Source organism: Microcebus murinus, chromosome 14 (genome assembly GCF_040939455.1).
Source record: "Microcebus murinus isolate Inina chromosome 14, M.murinus_Inina_mat1.0, whole genome shotgun sequence".
Taxonomy (NCBI): Eukaryota; Metazoa; Chordata; class Mammalia; order Primates; family Cheirogaleidae; genus Microcebus; species Microcebus murinus.
The window spans coordinates 21,978,189-21,998,997 of NC_134117.1; the positions used below are offsets into that span (position 1 = coordinate 21,978,189).

The 20,809-nt window shown below is 39.4% G+C and overlaps 1 protein-coding gene across 1 annotated transcript in view; it reads right to left on the bottom strand.

Annotated features, from left to right (window-relative positions):
* SORCS3 (sortilin related VPS10 domain containing receptor 3) overlaps window positions 1–20,809 on the bottom strand; it is a 566,209-nt gene that overhangs the window by 242,232 nt on the left and 303,168 nt on the right. The window contains exon 4 of the mRNA XM_012770778.2: window positions 19,516–19,674. Coding sequence (XP_012626232.1) covers window positions 19,516–19,674 — 159 coding nt within the window. The remainder of the gene's footprint in view (window positions 1–19,515; window positions 19,675–20,809) is intronic.

Below are 20,809 nucleotides of genomic sequence, written 5' to 3' on the forward strand. Positions count from 1 at the left end.
CAGAGCTAGTGTAGGACAAGCAGAGGTCTCCCCACAAAAAGGCACTTAGCACATCTACATATACCTTCTCCGGTGTGATTCTCACAACACACGTGTAGCTTTCCATCATTATCTTCACTTTACAGAAAATGAAGCCGGTTCAAAGTGGCCAAGCCATCCACACCACACAACACATCTGGGAAAAAGAGGATTAAATCCAGGACTCTTGAATCCAAGTCCATCCAATCCTCTTTCCAGAACCTAGCAGGGCCTCTTTCAAGGAAGTCCACTTTCAGCTGAGTATTAACAATGAGATGTCCTCTAAATTATACCTTCTTCTTAACTGAGCCTCTTGTTCTATAACTGATCTGTCTGTCACCAGGTATATATTGAGGACCTAATAAATACACGGTAGATTCCTCTCACTAGTGAAATCCCCCTCCGCCTCCAACATCCAGCCCTCTCCCTGCCCCATCCTGCAATCTACAAAGACCCCTCCCTGCTGAGGACCCCAGAAAGTCAGAGGTCCCTAAGGCTCAAATAACACCCTATGTGATGAACAGTTCATTACATTTTCCATCCCATCAGGTTGATACTTCACTGATTCATCATTATTCATACAAGCATTGTGTACAAGTATTTAAACTCATCGAGTCCTTAGTAAAGATCAGCTGAATGAAAAAGTGGGCTCTTGCATAAGGAAATCGGTCTTGTTACAGAGCTAAGACATGCACATGAAACAGACATTGAAGAACAGATCTGTAAGTGCTAAACTGTAAGTACCAGATTTTAAAGGCTGTAGAGACAATCCCCAAGGGACAGACTCCAAGAAAACAAAGAGCACATCCAGTTATCTTCCTTAAGCTCAAACCCTGTTGTGCCTTCTCCTTCTCCCAATGAGTGGAAGAAACTACAAAGGGCTTTTTCTATGTTTTATAGTCAGGTTATTGCTTGATCTAGACTCAATTTCCCAATCTGTATAAGATTATTAATGAAAAGGTCAAGTCTCAGACCAAGAGAAACATAGTGAAAAATGTTCATATCTAAAGTTCTGAAACATGAGTTCACAAGAAATTGATGAAAGGCAAAATCTGAAGATTTCTTTGCTTCATATGAAAGAAATTATCTACTCAAATAGCGTTTGCTATTTTAATATAGACAGTTCCCAGCTTCCAAGGTGAGCCATGTGAAGACACATAATTTCCTCTCTCTACATAATAAAGGACACCCTAGACTAGCACCCAAATACCTACTGCCTGACCTCAGACTAACTTCCTGACTACATTTCCTGACTATATCATTCCCCATCATGTACTTTGCACTTCAGTCGGACTAAACTACTTGCTAATCTTAGCCACACCCCCTTTCTGTGCCTTGGCAAATCTACCTGGGCTGTTTGCACGGCCTAGACTATCTCCTCTGTGTGCTAATCTGACACTTCCTAGGGATATCAAAGTCACTTTTCTCATCATCCACATACCCTGGCTGTATCTCCCTCCACTGAACCCCTGAGGTAGTGACTTCTCCTTCTTCAATGGCATGTAAGGGCAGAAGTTTGTACTGAGTTAACATTTGAAGTCATATTTTGGGAGTAAAGATTTTTTTTTTCTATTATTAATCCTTAACTCTCAAAATCCCTCTAGTGGCTTCAAAATATTTTCTCACACATTAGATACTTTTCATACTTCTCTGAAACTAGTAAAATAGTTTCACTTTACAGATTGAGTTAAAATATTTATACTCAGTCACAAAGAACCAGAATGTGGTCTACCTTGGTAAATGTTTTCTATAGGTACTTGAGAAGAATGTGTACTCTACTTTTGTTGAATGAAGTGTTCTAGAGACGTCAGTAAAATCAAGTTGGTGGATTGTGTTGTTCAATTCTTTTGTATACTTGATGATTTTTCTATTTGTTCTATGTATTAGAAACAAAAAAATCAAAAAGTTTTAAAATACCATTTAAAAATCAAATTCTGAAATGTTTAGTGATAAATCTGACAAAAGAGGTACAAGATCTATAAACTGAAAAACATAAAACATTATTGAGCCAAATTAAAGAAAAACTAAATAAATGAGATATCCTGTGCTCATGTATCAGAAGAGTCAGTGTTTTTTAAATGTCAATTCTCCTCAAATTGGTCTATAAATTGCAATCCCAATCAAAATTCTAAGAGACTCTTTTGGGAGAGAGAGGGTAGAAACTGACAAATTGATTCTCAGATTCATATGGAAATTCAAAGTACCATAATGGCCAAGAAATCAAGATAATGTAGCATTGGTGTCAACATAAGCAAATAGATCAATGGAATAGAGCCCAGAAATAGATCTGCACATACATGGTCAACTGATTTCTCGCAAAAATATGAGGCAATTCAATGGAGAAAGAATAGCCTTTTCAACAAATGGTGTCGCAACAATTTGGTATCCATATGCAATAATCATAAACTTTGATCCATACCTCAAGCCATACACAAAGTTAACTCCAAGTTGATCAAGGGCCTAAATACAAAACTTGAAAGTATAATTATTGTCTCATAAAAAGGAAAAGAAAAAATCTTTGCAACAATGACTTAGGCAAAGATTTCTGAGATATGACACCAAAAATAAGATCCAGAAAGATACAAATTGATGAATTGGATTTCATCAAAATTATGAACTTCTCTTCACTGAAAGAAACTGTCCAGAGAATTAAAAGATAAGCAATGATAGATGGGATAAAATACTGCAAACCATATATTTGATAAAGGACTTTTATCTAGATTATTGAAAGACTCCCAATACTCAACAGTAAAAATGCAAATAATTATAAAATGAGTAAAACCTACAGAAAATATACAGACAGCAAATAATCACATAAAAAGATGTTCAACATTCTTAGTCACTAGAAGAATGAAAATTAAAACCACAATGAGATATCATTACCCATGTATTATTAATAGAAAGGCTAAGGTTAAAAAGACAGGCCATTCCAAGTGTTGCTAAGGATATAGGGAAACTGTAACTCTCATAGATTGCTAGTAGGAATGAAAAATAGTACAACCACTTTGGAAAACAGTTTGACATTTTCTTAAAAATTTGAAACTACATATACTATATGATCCAGCCATTCCACTACTTTTTGCCCAAAAGAAATGAAAGCATATGTCCATATAAAAATTCTTACATGAATTTTTATTTTTAGTAGCCAAAATCTAGAAACTTTATTTTTAGTAGTCAAAATCTAGATTCAAGCCCAATATCCATTAAAGAGTGAATGGATAAACCAATTGTGGTAGATACCATAGAATACTACCAAGAAAACAATAAATGAAGAAACTACTGATACAGAAAACATAGATGAATCTCAGAATAATTATAAGAGAAAGTAGCCATGAAAAAAAGTATACATACTGCATGGTTCCATTTATATAGAATTCTAGAGAATACAAACTAATCTCTAGTGACAGAAAAACATCCCCAGTATGACTATGACGGGGCATGAAAAAGGGTGGACAAGAAGAATTAAAAAGGACCACAAGGAAACTTTTGGAGGCAAAGGATTTGCTCATATTCTCGACTGTAGCAATGACTACATGGGTGTATTCATGTCAACATTTTATCAAATTTACATATTGTGATTATTGTACTTATTAAATGTCAATTATACTTCAATAAAGCTGTTTATACAGATCTGAAGGCACCTCATAGTGACCCTAGTTTTCTTTTAAGTAATGTTTATGCACACCTAAGAAGGTTTCACTCTCAGAGAATACCTTAACTCTTCAATACAGTAATTATATCAAACATTTTTGAAGGGAGGTCAGACCTCCTCCCCAGTAGATAACTCTCATAACCATCATGCTTCTATTTTATGGCACTTATCGCCACTGCCATCAGTTACTTATTTGATCAGTATTTCTCTTTTTATGACAGCAGAGATGGTATCAGTATCCATTACTGCATCTCTAGGTCCTAGTGCACGGCAAGTGCCCCGTAAGTATTTGTTGAGCATAAAGTACTTCACTGGGTTTCTGTGTAATAAAGAGCAGGTTGTTGAGACTTCGATGGCATGTACTGAAACATAAGAGATGGTTTTTGCTGTTGATGCTTCCTTTCTTCATTTTTCCATTTATGGTACCAATATTCACTCTGAGAAAAAAAGCTCTTTTGAGATTTTAAAACAAATATTTGTTGGGATTTGTCAGACTCTGCTATTGAGTAATAACCTACTTGGGTGGGGGGAGACTGTATCAAGAGTAATGACCAGCTAGTGAAACCTGAAAAGCTCCCTTCAGGGACTGAGCCCTTGGGCTGCAAGGTTCAAGAGACCAAATACGCCTGAGACAGACACAAGGGAGAGTGGATTTCTCAGCAACCTTTCAGCATCTCAATTATGAAAGCATTCATGCCCAATGTTAGCAGAACAGTATTTGAAGAAAGAAAAGTTAATATATCTTTTTTTCCTCACTCATTCCCTCGCCACCTATTACAAAGCTTCTGAATTACAGCCCTGGTATCTCTACCAAGCACTTCAAATTAAAAACTCTCCATTTTAAAATGCCTTGTTTCAATAACTCGCTCAGACAGCAATTGCTGCCTGCTGCCTCCAGGACTCAGAGCAGCCGGGGAGGCGCAGGGCAAGATGTCAACAAAGCAACTAAAGGGAACAGCAGCCACAAAAGAAAGTCATTATCCCCTCTACCGCACACCTTGGCAGCAGCGTCTACCAGGGCCTCCTCTCTTCTAGTAAGTGCCTTTGGGAAACAAGTGCCACCTTTGTCAGGAAAGAAAGGTGCCATGGGCACAGCCCTTGGCTTTAGATATTTTTGTAGGCCATCAGACTATCAGATCTATGATGTCCTTTGGCAATTGTCACAGACAGGTTTATCAGGCACCCTTCTCCCCTGTGCCTTCTAAGCAGTCCCAAAGTCTGATTCTATTTTCAAATCGCTCTATAATTTGTCCCCTTTCTTTTCAATACCACAGTTGCTACCCTTATTCAGGTCCTTTTTATCTCTTGCCCAGGGACAATTTATAAACTTTAGATGTCCTACACACAGAAAAAAGAATTTATTTCCCCGAATGTACCTAAAAAATATAAAACCATAAAATTAAAAGCTTTCAAGTATGCTAAAAGGAAAATAGCTTCTTTCTAGATTTTTTTCTAAAATAACCTAGATTACTTAGGGTTTCATGGAGTTTGTCTAAGGAAAGCTTTCTCCAGAAAGTCTCACTTGCTTTGAGTTTTTAAAGATAAACAGGACTAGCTAGATGAAGAGGAGGGAAAAGGCCTCCCAGATGGATGCACATGTGCTGTGGCATGTTGTTGTGAGAAGAGAGGATGCAGTCCCTGTCGCATGAGTGAAGGAAGTGCTTAAAAAGAGGAGGTAGAAAGTCAGGATTATGCTAACATGGTCTATGTGCTGAGCTAAAGGCTTTCACTTTCTCTTCCAAGCTAAGGGGAAGCCAAGGATGAATTTTAAGAAGGTTTGTAACACATTCAGGTCAACTAAACTTTTTTTCTGTAACTTCTGGCACATACGAGATCTACAGACATTTTCAAATGCAAAGCGAGAACAAAAATAAAATGCCCCAAACAAACCACAACTACAACAAAAAGCAAACCTAGCTTACACAAGCAAACAGCCATGATTTTCGAAAATAAATTTCCGCCTGAGACTTCTTTCAGACTCTGTTCTCTCAAAATTCTTCCAAGTGGGCTCCATGGCCTGCATACTATCTTTGTTCTTATGCTCTCCATGATATCCTAATCTATTCTACGGTCAAAGCCAAAGAGCAGTTTGGAACCTTCCTGACCAGGCTCGGGGCCTCTCACATGGAACTGGTTTCCATATCAGGAATAGCTCTATGCCCTACTCCCTTGCCTTCCCCACCCCCTCCACTGCCAGTCTTCCTGGTGGCTGGTTCTGTTCCATGTGTCTCAAGAGCATCTCACTCTGTGTGGTGGGAAAAAACTTGTTTTCTCCACTCACAGTGGGCAGCAGAGACACAAAAGACTGTAAGACTTTCACTACTCAGCAACCTTGACACACATGTGTTATGGGCCAAAATGCATTCCCTCAAATCCACCTGCTGAAATTCTAATCCCCAGAACCTCAGACTATAACTATATTTGGATATTGGGTGTTTAAAGAGGGAAAAAGTTAAAATGAGTTTATTAGGACAGGAACCTCATTCAACTCATGTTCACATAAGAGAAGAAAACGAGGACACAGACACACAGAGGGAAGACCACGTGAAGACGCAAGAGAAGATGACTATCTACAAGCCAACGACAGGGGCCTCGGAAGAAATCCACCCTGCTGACACCTTGACCTCAGACTTCTGGCCTCCAGAACTGCAAGACCATAAATTTCTGATGCTGGAGCCACTCAGTCTGTGGTGCTTTGCTGCAGCATCCCTGACAAATGGATACAATATGTGACAAGATGAAGAACATGTGCTTTTTCACCAGAATTGCTCTCAGGAGGAACTCTTCCCATTTCAGGACCACATGGATCAACATGAACAGGAGTCACAGGCAGGTCTTGGAAGGCCTGAGTCTGGTCTGTGGGCGGCTGGGCCTGCAGAAGCAGGTGCAGGCAGGCAGATGGCTTCACTCGCTCTGGGACAGGAGATCCGGGGAAGACAGGGGAAGGGTCAGCGAGTGTATGAATTTCCTGTTGCTGCTGTAATGAGTTACCACAAACTTAATGGCTTAAGAAAACACACACGTATTATATTACAGCTCTGCAAGTCAGAAGTCCAAGATGGGTCTTATGGTATTAAAATGACAGTGTCAGCAGGAATGCATTCCTTCTGGAGGCTCCAGGCACTTCCTTGCCTTTGCGCAGCTCCTAGAGGACACCTGCATTCCTCGCAGGGGACGCTCATGGCCTCATCTTCAAAGAACTTTGAGCAACCTCTGCTTCTGTGTCACATGTCCCTTTTTTGACTCTTACCCTCTTGTCTCGTTCTCATAGGAAGTCTTGCAATTACACTGTGAACCTCTAAGATAATCCAGGATAATTCCCCATCTCAACATCCTTAACACATCTGTGAAGTCCCCTTTTCCCTAGGACAACATAGTCACAGGTTCTAAGGATTAGGTGGTGGACATCTTGGGAGGTGGCAAGGGTGGGCAGGGGTTGTGTAGCTCACAACAGTGAGGAAGAACCAGAGAGTAGCATGGCCCAGGAGAAACTAGGAACACAGAAATGTCAAAGGGTAATTTCTGGGTGGAAATCTAGGTTTTGTGATTCCTATCCTTGATCTCACAAAACTTTAGCTATTACCTCCAAAATCACAAAATATTTGGCACAGTGGATTAGAGTCCTTCTAGGAGCAGTCCCTGAGTCAAGCATTAGCTTATTTGGGAGATGAAAAGCAAAAACCGTTGGTATTAAAGTAGAGAAATTACCCAGGCAATAGAAGACAGTCAATGGACTGTGTTATAAAACCAGCTAACTTTGTGGGCAAGTAGAGCTTAATCCCATTGGGAAATCCTAGATAAAAAGTATAAAACACATGCCTCAGAGATATCACACATGGGACAAGGGAGCTGGGGTATCTATACACCAAATTGTGTTGGTTGTTGGCTAAGAACCGCTCCCAGATGTTAATTTCCCAGCACTTCCATAGCTTGCTACACAGAGGGGCAGAGTGGCCTTCTCCTGAGGCTTTAGAGAAAGCCCTTACACAAAGAAACACAATATATCCACAGGCAGAAGTCAGTGGGAGCACACTGGGGTGGAAATATCAAATGGGTATGAGCAGCACATCAACAGTGCCTGCTAAAATTGAATTTCTCAGGGAAACCAGTTACACGGCTGAGCCTGGCATCCTGGCTGATGGGAGGTTGAAATGATCCATAAATATGAGGCAACAGCTGACATCTGGATTACACGGAGAAGAAACATCAAGGGAACACTGGCTTCTCTATGTGTCTTATTCCTTACGCATACAGAACTGCCACAATCGCAGCCCATTCTGCATCTGCTTCCACGGAAAACCCAGCCTCGAACTCCTTGCTGTCTGGCCCCAGTTCGGGACTTCTGTGGATTCCCCATCTGCAGGACTTCCCTGGTCTGGGGCCAGCTTCCTCCTCCTCCTCTCCCACTCCCATCACATTCTGCTTAGACAGAACATCAATCCGTACGGCTCCACCTCTCATTGCTCTTTTGAGTAGATGAAAATATATTGGATAGCGTTTCTCTCCACCTACCATTTCCTCCCTTGATTAAAAAAGAAATTACACAAAGAAAAAAATCCCAAGTGTTATTTTTCTCCTTCCACTCCACTCCTACTCCTCAGCCAGGTTCTTCCCCTCCATTTCCAGCCATAAATCAGGTAGTTCTGGAGTGCCCATGTCCAAATTCATGAGGACAATATGCATGTGGGCACATTTAAGTAAGAAGTCAATGTTCTATAATTAATTTTCTCCTCTCACATTAAACCTGCCATTCTTGGCATAATCGGAATGATAAATGCAGACTCAGACTTCGTCTTCCTGACATTAATACCCATCAGTACTTCAAATGCAAACAATTGTGACATTCGACTTTATAAAAATTACCAAGTGCACAAACTCTGCTTAATTAAACCATTTAAAAGTTGCTTTTGTTACATTTAATGAATGATATATTATACTGCAATGAAACATGCAGCAATACAAATACTTCACAATGCTTCCAATTAAGACTCACTTCACTTATGCCAATTGACAACACAAGTGTTCCACACTTCATTCAGTTTGTGCATTTTAAATGAACTGGTTAGTGAGAAGGGTGCTTCTTTGCTAATGAGTTTTGTAATCAAGGCATCTATTTTAATTTCAAATTGGCTAGATTGGGGGAAATTGCTAGACTAAATGACTGGTACTAATTAGGATTATAAAAATATTCATCATGCCATGGAATTAACACGGGGGTCTGATTTTCCTACATTTGCATATTGCTTGAGTTTTGGGGGTGAAAATCTTGACAAATTGTCTTCTCTTTAGCAAATTGAACAAACACTATATCTGTTTTAGTCCTTCTTTTCATTTAAAGCATAATACATATTCATGATTTGTAAATGAAGTTAAATGATTTCAACTTCTATCTTCATTACCATATTAAAGATGTTGTCTCCATAAGCTTCCTTTAAAAACTTCAGATCAGAGTATTATCTATTTGAATGACAAACACCTTGGTTTAATCTACATATTAACCTAAGGATTTGAACAAATTAATGGGAAAAGTGAGCAAAACTGGACAAACCCCCTCCAAAAACACAACTGCCTTGTTGTTGTTTATTATTTTGCCTGAGGCAGAATTAATTATGCCTATGTCTTATCAGCAGTGAGCAGTTTGATGACTTCTCTCCTCAAAGTCCCACTCCAGAAAGTGCCATCAGCTCAAGAATGTGTCAGAAGAACCACTGGATTCTTTAAAAGGTTTTGATTTCACCTGGCTATTTATTTATTTATTTATTTTGGCTTTTAATGAATATTTCTTTTCTTTTTTTTAAGTTTTAGAATATTATGGGGTACAAACATATTGGTTACATATATTGCCTTTGCAATGCCCAAGCCAGAGCTACAAGTGTGCCCATCCTATAGACGCACAGCTGGTTTTGTTGTGACACTACTACACCCTCTCTGTGGCTACTTCAGTGTAAAAGCAGCCCACATGCAGTTCCGTCCCAAGGCAAGGGAAAGCTGCCTGTCTACCAGGGAGAGCTAGTCGTGGTGGCTGCTTCTCATCCAGGCCTACAATAGGGAGCTGGCCAGGCCTCTCACTGCCTGCGTGATCTTGACCAAGTTACCAAGGCCTTCAAGAGTCATATGCACATCTGTAACTGGGAAATAATTATATCCACCTTGCATGTGCCTATGAGAATTCAACCTAATAATACATTACAAGCACTTGTCAGTGCCTACACACAAGAGGAACTTCAGGACATGTATCACCACTTCCAAGGAGCAGCTGTATGTCAGACTCTGAGTAATGTAACACAGGGCATGTAGGAGTTACTAGGCTCAAGGCTCAATCCACTAGAAATGTCTACGCCCCTAGACTATAGGAGCATTTGTTTCCATTAAAGCTGTCAAATCAAATAAGCAAATACTAATTCAATTTTGAGATAGAACCAGAAAAATTCATCTGAAAAACTACCAGAATAAATCACTTCCTTAACATCTATCTATAGTGGGTGCCTTCTAAATAATAAAATCTATATCTATTGCTGAGTAGTAAATAACATAGATTGAGGTTATATCCAACAAGAGTATAGTTTTTGTTAGGAGAAAAAAAAATTATTCCTAGAGTTTCACAATTCTGAAGGGACTATAGTGAAAAACAAAGCAGAAGAAAGAAAAAACCCAGGCTCAATGTATTCCTGGTTTAGGGAAATTTGCCTCTATAGCACACTGCCTCTTGAAAAGGGATTAAATAATGATTTGAAATGATTTTATCTAAATCAACCCTATTCACACCTAAAACCTTTTTCAAGAGCACTGCCTTATAATTAGGGAAAACAAACTATTCATGGTAGATTACTTTTCAGAAATTTTAATTATAAAAGCAATGTAATGAAATAATAAAAAATTTGGAAAACTAATGGTATGAAAAAACCTCATAAACATAATTCTATCATCCTAACAGACCCAGATAATATTTGGAAATATCTCCTTCCATTATTTAAAAATTTATTCTCCTTTATTCCTTGTTTTCTTCCTTTCGATCTTCATTGCTTCCTTCTTTTGTTTCCTCCTTCCTTCTTTCATCTCTTCCTCCCTTCTTTCATTTTAGTTTTTGCATGCCTGCATTCAAAAGTACTTCTTTATTTAATATGCATTATGCATGCATTTGTATGTATTATATAGTAATATGAATTATGAACAAACATACTTCATTTTATTGTACATTGAAGATATTGCATCTTTTGCAAATTAAAGGCTTATGGCAACTTTTCTTTAATTAAGTCTATTGGCACCATTTTTCCAATAGCATGTGCACACTTCATGTTTCTGTGTCACATTTTGGGAATTCTCACTGTATTTCATACTCTTTCATTATTAATATTATATCTGTTATGATGATCCCTGATCAGTAATCTATGATGTTATAATTGTTTTGGGGTACCACGAATTACACCCATATAAAGTGGCAAACTTAACTGATAAATGTTAAGTATCTGACTGCTCCCTGACCAGCCATTCCCCCATATCTTTCTTTTTCTCTTCAAGCATCCCTATTCCCTGAGAAACAAAAATACTGAAATTAAGCCAATTAATAACCCTACAAAAGGTTCTAAGTGTTCAAGTGAAAATAAGAGTTGCACATTTCTCACTTTAAATCAAAAGCTAGAAATGATTAAGCTAAGTGAGGAAGGCATATCAAAAGCCCAGAGGCTGCGAGCTAGGCCTGTTGCACCAAATAGCAAGACAAGGTGTGAATGCAAAGGAAAAGTTCTTGAGGGAAGTTAAAAGTACTCCGGTGAAAACACAAATAACAAGAAAGCGAAACAGCCGTATTGCTGATATGGAAAAAGTTTTAGTGGTCTGTAGGAGATCAAACAGGCTACAATATTCCCTTAAGCCAAAGTCTAATCCACAGAAAGGCCCTAAATGTCTTAAATTCTATGAAGTCTAGGAAAGGCAAGGAAGCTTCAGAAGAAAAGCCTGAAGTAGCACAGGTGGGTTCATGAGGTGTAAGGAAATAACCCATGTTCATAACAGAAAAGTACAAGGTGAAATGGCAAGTGCTAATGTAGACACTGCAGCAAGTTATCCAGAAGATCTAGCCAAAATCACTGACGAAGGTGGCAATGGTGAACAACAGATTTTCAGTGTAGACAATACAATACTTTATTGGAAAAATATGCCATCTAGGACTTTCATAGCTAGAGAGGAGAAGTCAATGCCTGGCTTCAAAGCTTCAAAGAACAGGTTGATTCTCTTGTTAGATGCTAATGCATCTGGTAACTTGAAGTTGAAACCAATGCTCCTTTGCCATTGAAAAAATCCTTGGGCCTTTTAAGAATTATGCAAAATCTACTCTGCTTTTGCTCTGTAAATGGATCTGTTTACAGCATCATTTGTTGAATATTTTAAGCCCAATTTTAAGACCAAGTGCTCAGAACAATGAAACGATTCCTTTCAAAATATCACTGCTCACTGGCAATGGACCTGGTCACCCAAGAGCTCTGATGGAGATGTACAAGGAGATTAATGTCTGCTAACATAATATCCATTCCGTGGCCCATGGGCCAAAGATAAATTTCAACTTTCAAGTCTTATTATTTTAAAAAACACATTTCACAAGGCTATAGGTGCCATAGACAGTGATTCCTCTGATGGATCCAAGCAAAGTAAATTGAAAATCTTCTGGAAAGGATTCACCATTCTAGATGCCATCAAGAAAGGACATCTGTGATTCAAGAGAGATGAAGTTTTCAAGATGAACAGAAGTTTGGAAAAAGCTGATTCTAACCTTCATGGATGACTTTGAGGAGTTCAAGACTTCAGTGGAGGAAGTAACTACAGATGTGGTAGAAACAGCAATGGAACTAGAATTAGAAGTGGAGCCTGAAGATGTGACTGAATTGTTACGGTCTCATGATCAAACATGAAAAAATGAGGAGTTGCTTCCCATTGATGAGCAGAGAAGGTGGCTTCTTGAGATGGAATCTATTAATACTCCTACCAAAGATGCTGTGAACATTGTTGAAATCACAACAAAAGAATTAGAATAATACATAAACTTAACTGATAGAGCAGTGGCAGGATTGGAAAGGACTGACTCCAATTTTGAAAAACATTCAATATCAGGTAAACTGTTATCAAATGGCATCACATGGTACATAAAAACCTTTCCTGAATGGAAGAGTCAATGAGTCCAGCAACCTTCATTATTGCCTTATTATAAGAAATTGCCCCATAGCCACCCCAACCTTCAGCAGCCACCACCCTGATTAGGCAGCAGCCGTCAACACCAAGGCAAGCAAGATTATGACTCACTGAAGGCTCAGATGATCATTAGCATTTGTTTAGCAATAAAGGATTCTTAGTTGAGGTATATATACTGTTTTAATACATAATGCCATTACACACCTAATAGACTGCAGTAGAGTATAAATTTAACTTTTATGTATACTGAGAAACCAAAAAATTGATGTGACTGACTTTATTGTGATATTTACTTTATTTTAATGATCTAGAAGTGAACCCACAACATCTCTGAGATGTGCCTGTATATATTTAATAGGTGTGAATACATATCCATGTTGCTACATGGTCATTATGGCAACCATTTTAATGCTTGCATAATATTCCAGCAAATGTTTACACCATTATTTAAGGTCCCTTAATGTTGGCCATGCAGTAAGTTTCCATCCAGTTTTTCCCATTATAAATGACTTTGATAAGCATCATTATGCCTAGAGCATTATGGTATTATTCTACCGGTACAGTCTCGGAGGTGCAGCACTTGAATTACTGGATCAAAGTTATGAATATGTGTGCATTTTCTGACATACACTGCCAAGATATATTCCAGGAAGGAAAACTCATTTCCATTCCCATCAATACTATTAATATTTCAGAATATGTTTTACCTTAACTTTGCCAACATTGCGTATTATCATTATGGAACCAAAAAAAATATATTTTGAAAAATGAATACTGTGAAATTAATCTTAAATGAACATTTTTTTTTAAAGTTTCCTTAAGACTTTTCTAGATTAGCTGGGCTTACTCAATGTCGATAAATTCTTGCCTTTGGTTTAGTATAATTCCCTAATGTTAACATTTAAAGTATTGTTTTCCTCTCCATCATTTAGCTCACTTGCTTCTTTCTAAGCTTTCTTCTGAGGAATGTATCTTCTGTTTTTCACCAGCGTAGCCAGCCGTAAATCACCTACCTACATGAAGTTAAAAATGACCCTGACCGATCATTATCCTGCTGCAGGTAGAAGGTAATTAGCTGAAAAAGCACAGGAGTTCTGGGGTGCCAGTGGTGTTTCTTGATCAGGGTGCTGGTTTCATGGGTATATTCAGTTTATGAAAATTCAGACTCGTAAGATTATACTTTTCCATATGTATATGACAATTTGATTAAGAAGGTGTAAAGGATGACCCTGACCTTATAAGGCCAGGTGCTGTCCAACCAGGGTGAGTGATCAAGATCTAGGCATTTGAATGGAGGAAGCATACCTGGCCTGACCTGATCAGGTGGACAAGAGCCTAAGGCCAGAGAGGCTTGCAAAGGAAGGGACAAGTAGAAGAATTCCTGAGCCCAATTGGAAAACTGGAAATCTAGGCTCCTGATTCTGGCAAAGGGATTGGCATTTGGGCAATTGTCTGAATGCAAAGAATCAGCACAGACATGAAGATAAGGTGTATCCACAGAGGAAACAGGTGGAGGAACACAGAAGGCTGTGAAGCTGCACTGCTCCACCCCCCAGTCCATGTGTTGTTATAGCCGCCACCTTCACTCAAACATGGCTGAATCTCTCCCATGAGAGCACAACTGCTTTGGGAAAGGTGCTGTTGCCTACCTGTGTTCTCTTCTTAAAGCACATACAGGCTGGATCTTCCATGAATTATTTTAGCAAATGTTCTTTCCCATCAAAGAAATGTGTCAGGTTAGTAAAACAGACACCCAGAAGGTAGCAAAGAAGGACAGAATGTCTAGGACATCACATAGAAAGAGCAGGCTTGGGGCCACCAGATCTCTAATTTCGCTGAAGGTTTTTCCTTTGAGCTTATGTTCTTGTGAGCAATGTTGACATGACTGGAGATCCTTCCTGCACTGGCCTGATGAATGCAAGTTAATAGTTTACATTCAGAACTCAGCTCAAATAGATCGATGGCAACATGTGCTTCAATGGTAACAGGCCTTCTTGGATTATGTCCCCCACCTACTAGGTGGTTGCTCCACCACCTGGTGTTTCTATGGCGATGGAGACATCACATCCCCATCATACTGATGGGGACACCTGCAAGAGCAGTGGCCACTTGTCATAAGTGAGTAGGGCTATGGATGTTCCTTTCTCTTAAATGATACAAAAATGGTTGTATAAGAATAGGAGTGTACCTAGTGAAAATGAAATGCTTTTTCTTTAAATAAAACGTGTCCTTTAGTCCTACTCCTATTCCACAGAGGAAAAGCTTCAAAATCATAGTCATCCCTAGTTAATCCCCTATAGCTTCATCCGCACCAGGTGGAGAGACAGGAAGCCTCTGTCTGCCAATGGCTACTGAGAAAGTTATCATCACCTACTAATCCTGGAGGATCTGAATACAATTACATTTTTAATCTGAGGGTTTAAAAGGAGAATATAAATGAAAGGCACAGATTCACTTGTATCCAGCATTCCAGAAGTGCAAGTTTAAAATGTCCTTTTGAATTTGCAGGCCCTCCACACTCTACATACGCCCTGTTCGTGATGTAGCAGCTCCAGGTAGGGTCCAATCGGCAAAGCCTGCATGGCTCGACCACCTCCTCTGTATTGGGCTCCGGACTGCCAGTCACCATGCCTAAAACCGGACCCTCTCCTTAACCAGTCTGTCAATTTGTCAGCTATTACTGAACTTGGCTGGTAGGAGGTAATCAACAAAACCCTTAGGTGCACGCCCACCCCTTAACTACTCTAACAGCAGCCCTCCATTATGTGTGCTAATGTTTCAGAAAGTGCTTTGTACATCAAAATCACTGGCAATTCTAGACCAGCCTAGCTCAGAAGTGTCTGAAAACAACGGAGTCTAAAATCCCACTGAGTTCCTCATCTCTGATCTCCAAAGCCAGCTGTATTTGTTAAAGTTTCATTTTGCTGAGAAGATAAATGGTCATAGACAGCTTTGCAATCCCACCTCTCATGCAGAAAAAAATAGCTATTTTCAGCTCTCTATTTCCTATGGAAGGTCCCCTGTGCTAGGATGTATGCATCTGTGAATACGTGAGCATGTGCCCATTTAAAAAAAAAAAAAAGATGACACTGAGTCTCCTGTCAAAATGAGGAATGTTTAAACACCTAGCTTTGTACAATGAGAATGGCAACTATCTATTTCTAGGATTGCATTGTCTTCAAAATCTATTTCAAAACCTTTCAAACACTCTCAGTTTTAACATCATTGAATCCTCCAACTAATCCAAAAATGTCACATTGTAAGCTGTTTTAGTCATCAGTGAGAAAATAGCCACATGGGAACAAATGAGAATCATGCCACTTAAATAACTAATAAATACACAGGCCTCAAAAGAAGTTACAGAGCTTTGGTTCTAAGATGAGGGGAGGGGAGTAGCTTTTCTCTTATCATTTCCATTTTGGGCAACTATAAGCTTTTACTTCCGTGGGTTTTTTTAAACCTCCAAGATTCTTATAAAACATCTCCAAAGATTCCTATACCTAAGAATGAATCTCTTGTCTTTCCTTTTATATTAAAACACAAGATGGCAGAAGAATGTGTAGGGCAGAGGAGGAGCTGGCACAGGAAATAACAGGAATTGGGAAGCTTGTAGCATGGTCAAATGGAAGAATTTGGTCAAAAGCCTGAGTCAAGCCGATCAGGAAACAGAGAGGACATTAGTAAATTGGGATGCATTGGGATTATAGCCGCATGGCCCTCCAGCAGGGTCAAATGCAAGGTGCACTTGCCCCTCCACTCCTTTGCAGCTTTGGAAGACTTGGATGATCTTCTACCACAACCAATACTTGACGAGTGTCAGGAGATGGGCTTCCCGGTTAACTCACAACCCACCACCCAGCATCTCAACTAACAGGATATCAGGTGTCTCTCTCAATTTCTAGATGCAATTTTGTTTTATCCTGAAGGTATTTCCTTCCTTCTCCAGCAGTGCCTTAACTGAGTGGAATCTTCTAGGGAGTCTCCTGCAGCTTTGGGGTAGCATTTTGGAAAGTAAAGCAATGGGGTATTATCCCTTTAAAGTATAATTCAATTAGGTCTTTTGTAATACATACAACATAACAAGATAGTCTTCTAGACTCTAAAGAAATTACGAGTGGATTTCATCAAATGCACAATAATGGAAACATCGATTCAATCCTCACCACAAGCATCTCCCTTTGATGCTGCAGTTACCTTAATACTAGCACTTTTCATTTTCTCTAGAAGGAAACAACTGCCTCCATGCATGCATATCAGAGAAGGCTCTAGTCTGAAATAACACATTTGTATATCAATCTCAACTACACTTGCATTTTCATTTGCTGCTGCATAGCATCACTCTCCTTGACTCTAAACCACTAAATTGCCCCCAAAATAAAGAAAAACTCTTCTGCAACCTGGATGACTGGGTCTAGGTGTTTTATGCCATCTATGCAAGTGTTGCCAGGGGCATCATCTGCCTTCTCACATCATTTATTTAAAAGAAGAATGACCAGGCACCAGTTAGAAACTTTATGGGCCTGAAGAACATTCAGCCACTTTATGCAAAAGATGTCAACAAGATAGACTACCTAAGGAATAACACATCTAGAAATACGCAGTGTGATTAGGAAAATCCATCAACACCCACTGCCACATTTCCAAATATTTTAACTAAATGAAAAAGCAGCCACCAAGTCTGAAAGAATTTTGAGTTCCTTATATCCACAAGGGCACTTCATGAGCAATGCCCCAGATGCTCTCAGTGCTGTGGTGACAGAAGCAGAGGGTGCTCCTAGATACCCAGGAGACATGCTGCACTTGCTTTATCAACCTCTTGGTACAAGAATTCTGTTGCTGCGAAACTAGCTTGTCTCTTAATAAACAAAAATATGGCTTGAGTTCCGAGCTTCATCCAAATAAATTACCATCCAACCATTTCACAACATTCGAATAATTTACTTTTTAAAATATAGCTTCAAAATATTTCTGGCTATACTAAGCGTCTAAACTCACAGCCTAGCTGACATTTGGCTAAGTCTTTCATACAATATCCACTTGATGCCATGAAAGAAATGTGTTTGCAATGGCTTTTGCTCTGCAAATGTCATGTGAGCATCCTTAGGGGATTGCATTAAGCACCTGGCACCCACCATGAGGCTCTGTTAACGAGACATATAAAGGTTATGTTGAAATTATTGTTTAAAGGTGCTGACATCACACACACACACACACACACACACATACACGCACGCACGCACACGCACACACACAATTCACAATCACATATTCATATATATATTGAAGACCAACTGTTTCAGGATTTAAGAGACCAGAGAGAAGAAGCTATTTGAACCAAGGTTATTCTGTGGATATCTCTATGCAAGACAGTGCTCATAATTATCTGTTTCCATTCACTGATTGATTCCACAATATTATTACACATAGTTTGGCATCAAGCACTGTGCTAAATTTCTTGAGATGGCAGGATATACAAAGAAGAATAATCTAAAGCCCCTTTTAGTAAGTTGACCGAATATAGAGGTTCATTACTACAGCATTTAAGCATTCATCCACTAATTCACTTACTTAACAGATATATCCTGAGCACTGATTTGGTACCAGGGACTATGCTAGGGACTGGTGAGTAAAACCAGACAGGGTCCTGTCTTCCCAGAGATTGTAAGCTAGTGATGAATGCAGATGATCCAAAAAGCACACAAATCAATATAAAATCTCAACTGTGACAAGTGCTCTAAAGGAGGCATGCAAATCACCATGCAAAAGAACATCAAAGGGGATTTGATTATGTCCGGGAGTTTAGGGAAGGTGTCCTGAGGAAGTGGCGCTGGATCTGACATCTGATGATGATGAGGCTCATGTTAGGGAAGGGGAGTCCAGGCACAGGAAAGGAAGCAATAGGCACAGCGAGGGTGAGATTCCGGTTTCTGAGTTTTCAACTAAATGGATGGGATTCCAGCAAGCTGGAAGAAAGCCAGCTATGTTAGGGGGTTCGTTCTGGGAATATGTTGAGTTGAGAGGCTTCTGAGGTACACAAGAGACAATGTCAAGTACACAGCTGAATATATAGATTTGGAGTTCAAAGAAGAGGTCTCATTGGGCCACTGCATCATTAATATAATTTTTTTAAATAAGAAAATGGACTTTTATGAGGCTTCCCTTCCATTGTTAAACTGAGAGTAATGATATAATCTACATTGACCAAATCAAGGAAGCATGGTATCATGGAATACACCCTAGACTTGGAATCTGACAGCATGCACTCAAAATCTGGATCCTTGAGCTACTAGCTTGGAGGGTTTGAACAAGCACCTTACCCTTTCTGCACCTTTGTTTACTACAGTCATTGTAAAATTATTATAATTACATATATCTCAATTCACAGGGTTGTTTTAAATAAGGTCAAATGAGTAAAATGGCAGAGAGAACCATTATGTGAAATGATAAACAGCATTACCAATAAATGAAATATACCTCCCGACATACTTTGATACTTAAGAGTGTAAAGGAAAGTTAGTTGCTACAGACCAAATCAATGATGGAAAATTTTGATTGGAATGATAAAATGTCATTGCGTCTCCTCCGAAATTCGGATTGAGCAAACAAGTGCTTTTCACAAGGTGCTACCTGGCAACCAGACGTGAATGAAAATAGTATGTGCTCACCTTTTGATCCAAACTGTAGGCCAGCACCCAGTCCTCTTGCTTGGGATGAAAGAGCAGGCTCTGAATGTAGAAGGTGAGCCGATATTTTTGATAGGTCGCCCCTTCGTCCGAGCTGATCAATATGCTGCTCTCCAGTTCAGGATCACTGAGAAGCATGATCTTAAAAAAAAAAAAGAAAGAAAGACAAAGGGGAAAACACAGAGTTAGTAGGAGAGAATAAATACAAGAAATTAAATCATAACTATAAAGTCATCTGTATGTGTATATCACAGCACATAAAAGGGCATCTGGGCCTCTGTATGAATTACTGATGCTCTATTTTTCCCGATTTAGTCCTTCCTTGCCAAATTGAGCTAAAACGGGGTGCAAGGCTAGGTCTGCATACAGAAGGAGGCTTCATTTTTGATGTCCATCTTTCAAGTACTGTGGACATATTCTCATGGTCCTCGCCCCCTCTCTCCCTGTTCCCCATGTCACTCTTGATCACAGTACCGTTCTTTAGCCGTGGGAAGACCCTCCCCACCACCCACAGTCCTGTTGTTCGTTTTCCTATTTCTGATTTGTTTTACGGATTTCATTGATTTAAGTGGTTTTATGATTCCCTTGTTAAAGATATTTTCCAAAGCCTATATCCCCAAAAATCCTTGGGCAAGTGTTGCTGCCACAGAAGGTTTATCATCTCCAAGTCAAGTGGACAGAAATGATGTCGTGAAAAGGCCTTGGCATCAGAGAGAGCAGGCTCACACCTCAACAGTTCTGCTAATACTGTGCCACCTTAGGAAAGTTACTTACCCTCTAGAGGCCTCAGTTCCCTTGACAACAACTTGAGTCTGACGATAGCCAAGCTGGCATTGAGCACACAGCATGATACACATTTTTGACAAGCGATAGCTATGATTACTATTTAAATTGCCTCTCCAGCCAGTGCAATCTGGCTTCTACTCACAGTATTTCCATGACATTGGTTTCACTAAACTTATGGTTGACTTTCTAGTATTCAAACCCCATAGATATGTAGACACTCAGACCTTTCCCTTAGTTAAACTCTCAGCAGCCTTTGACAACACCGACCACTCCATTCTTTTTGAAGCCTTCTCTCCCAAGGGCTTCCATAACACCATACTTACCTGGTTGTCCTTCTCATCTCTTTTGGGTCCTCAATTTTCTCTGATTATCCTTTAAATGTAACCACTCCTCAATCCTCTGTTTCGACCTTCTTCTCTTTTCACTCCATATACTATTACTCGGGGACCTCTTCCACTCCTGATGTCTTTTTACTTTTCTTAAATTACCG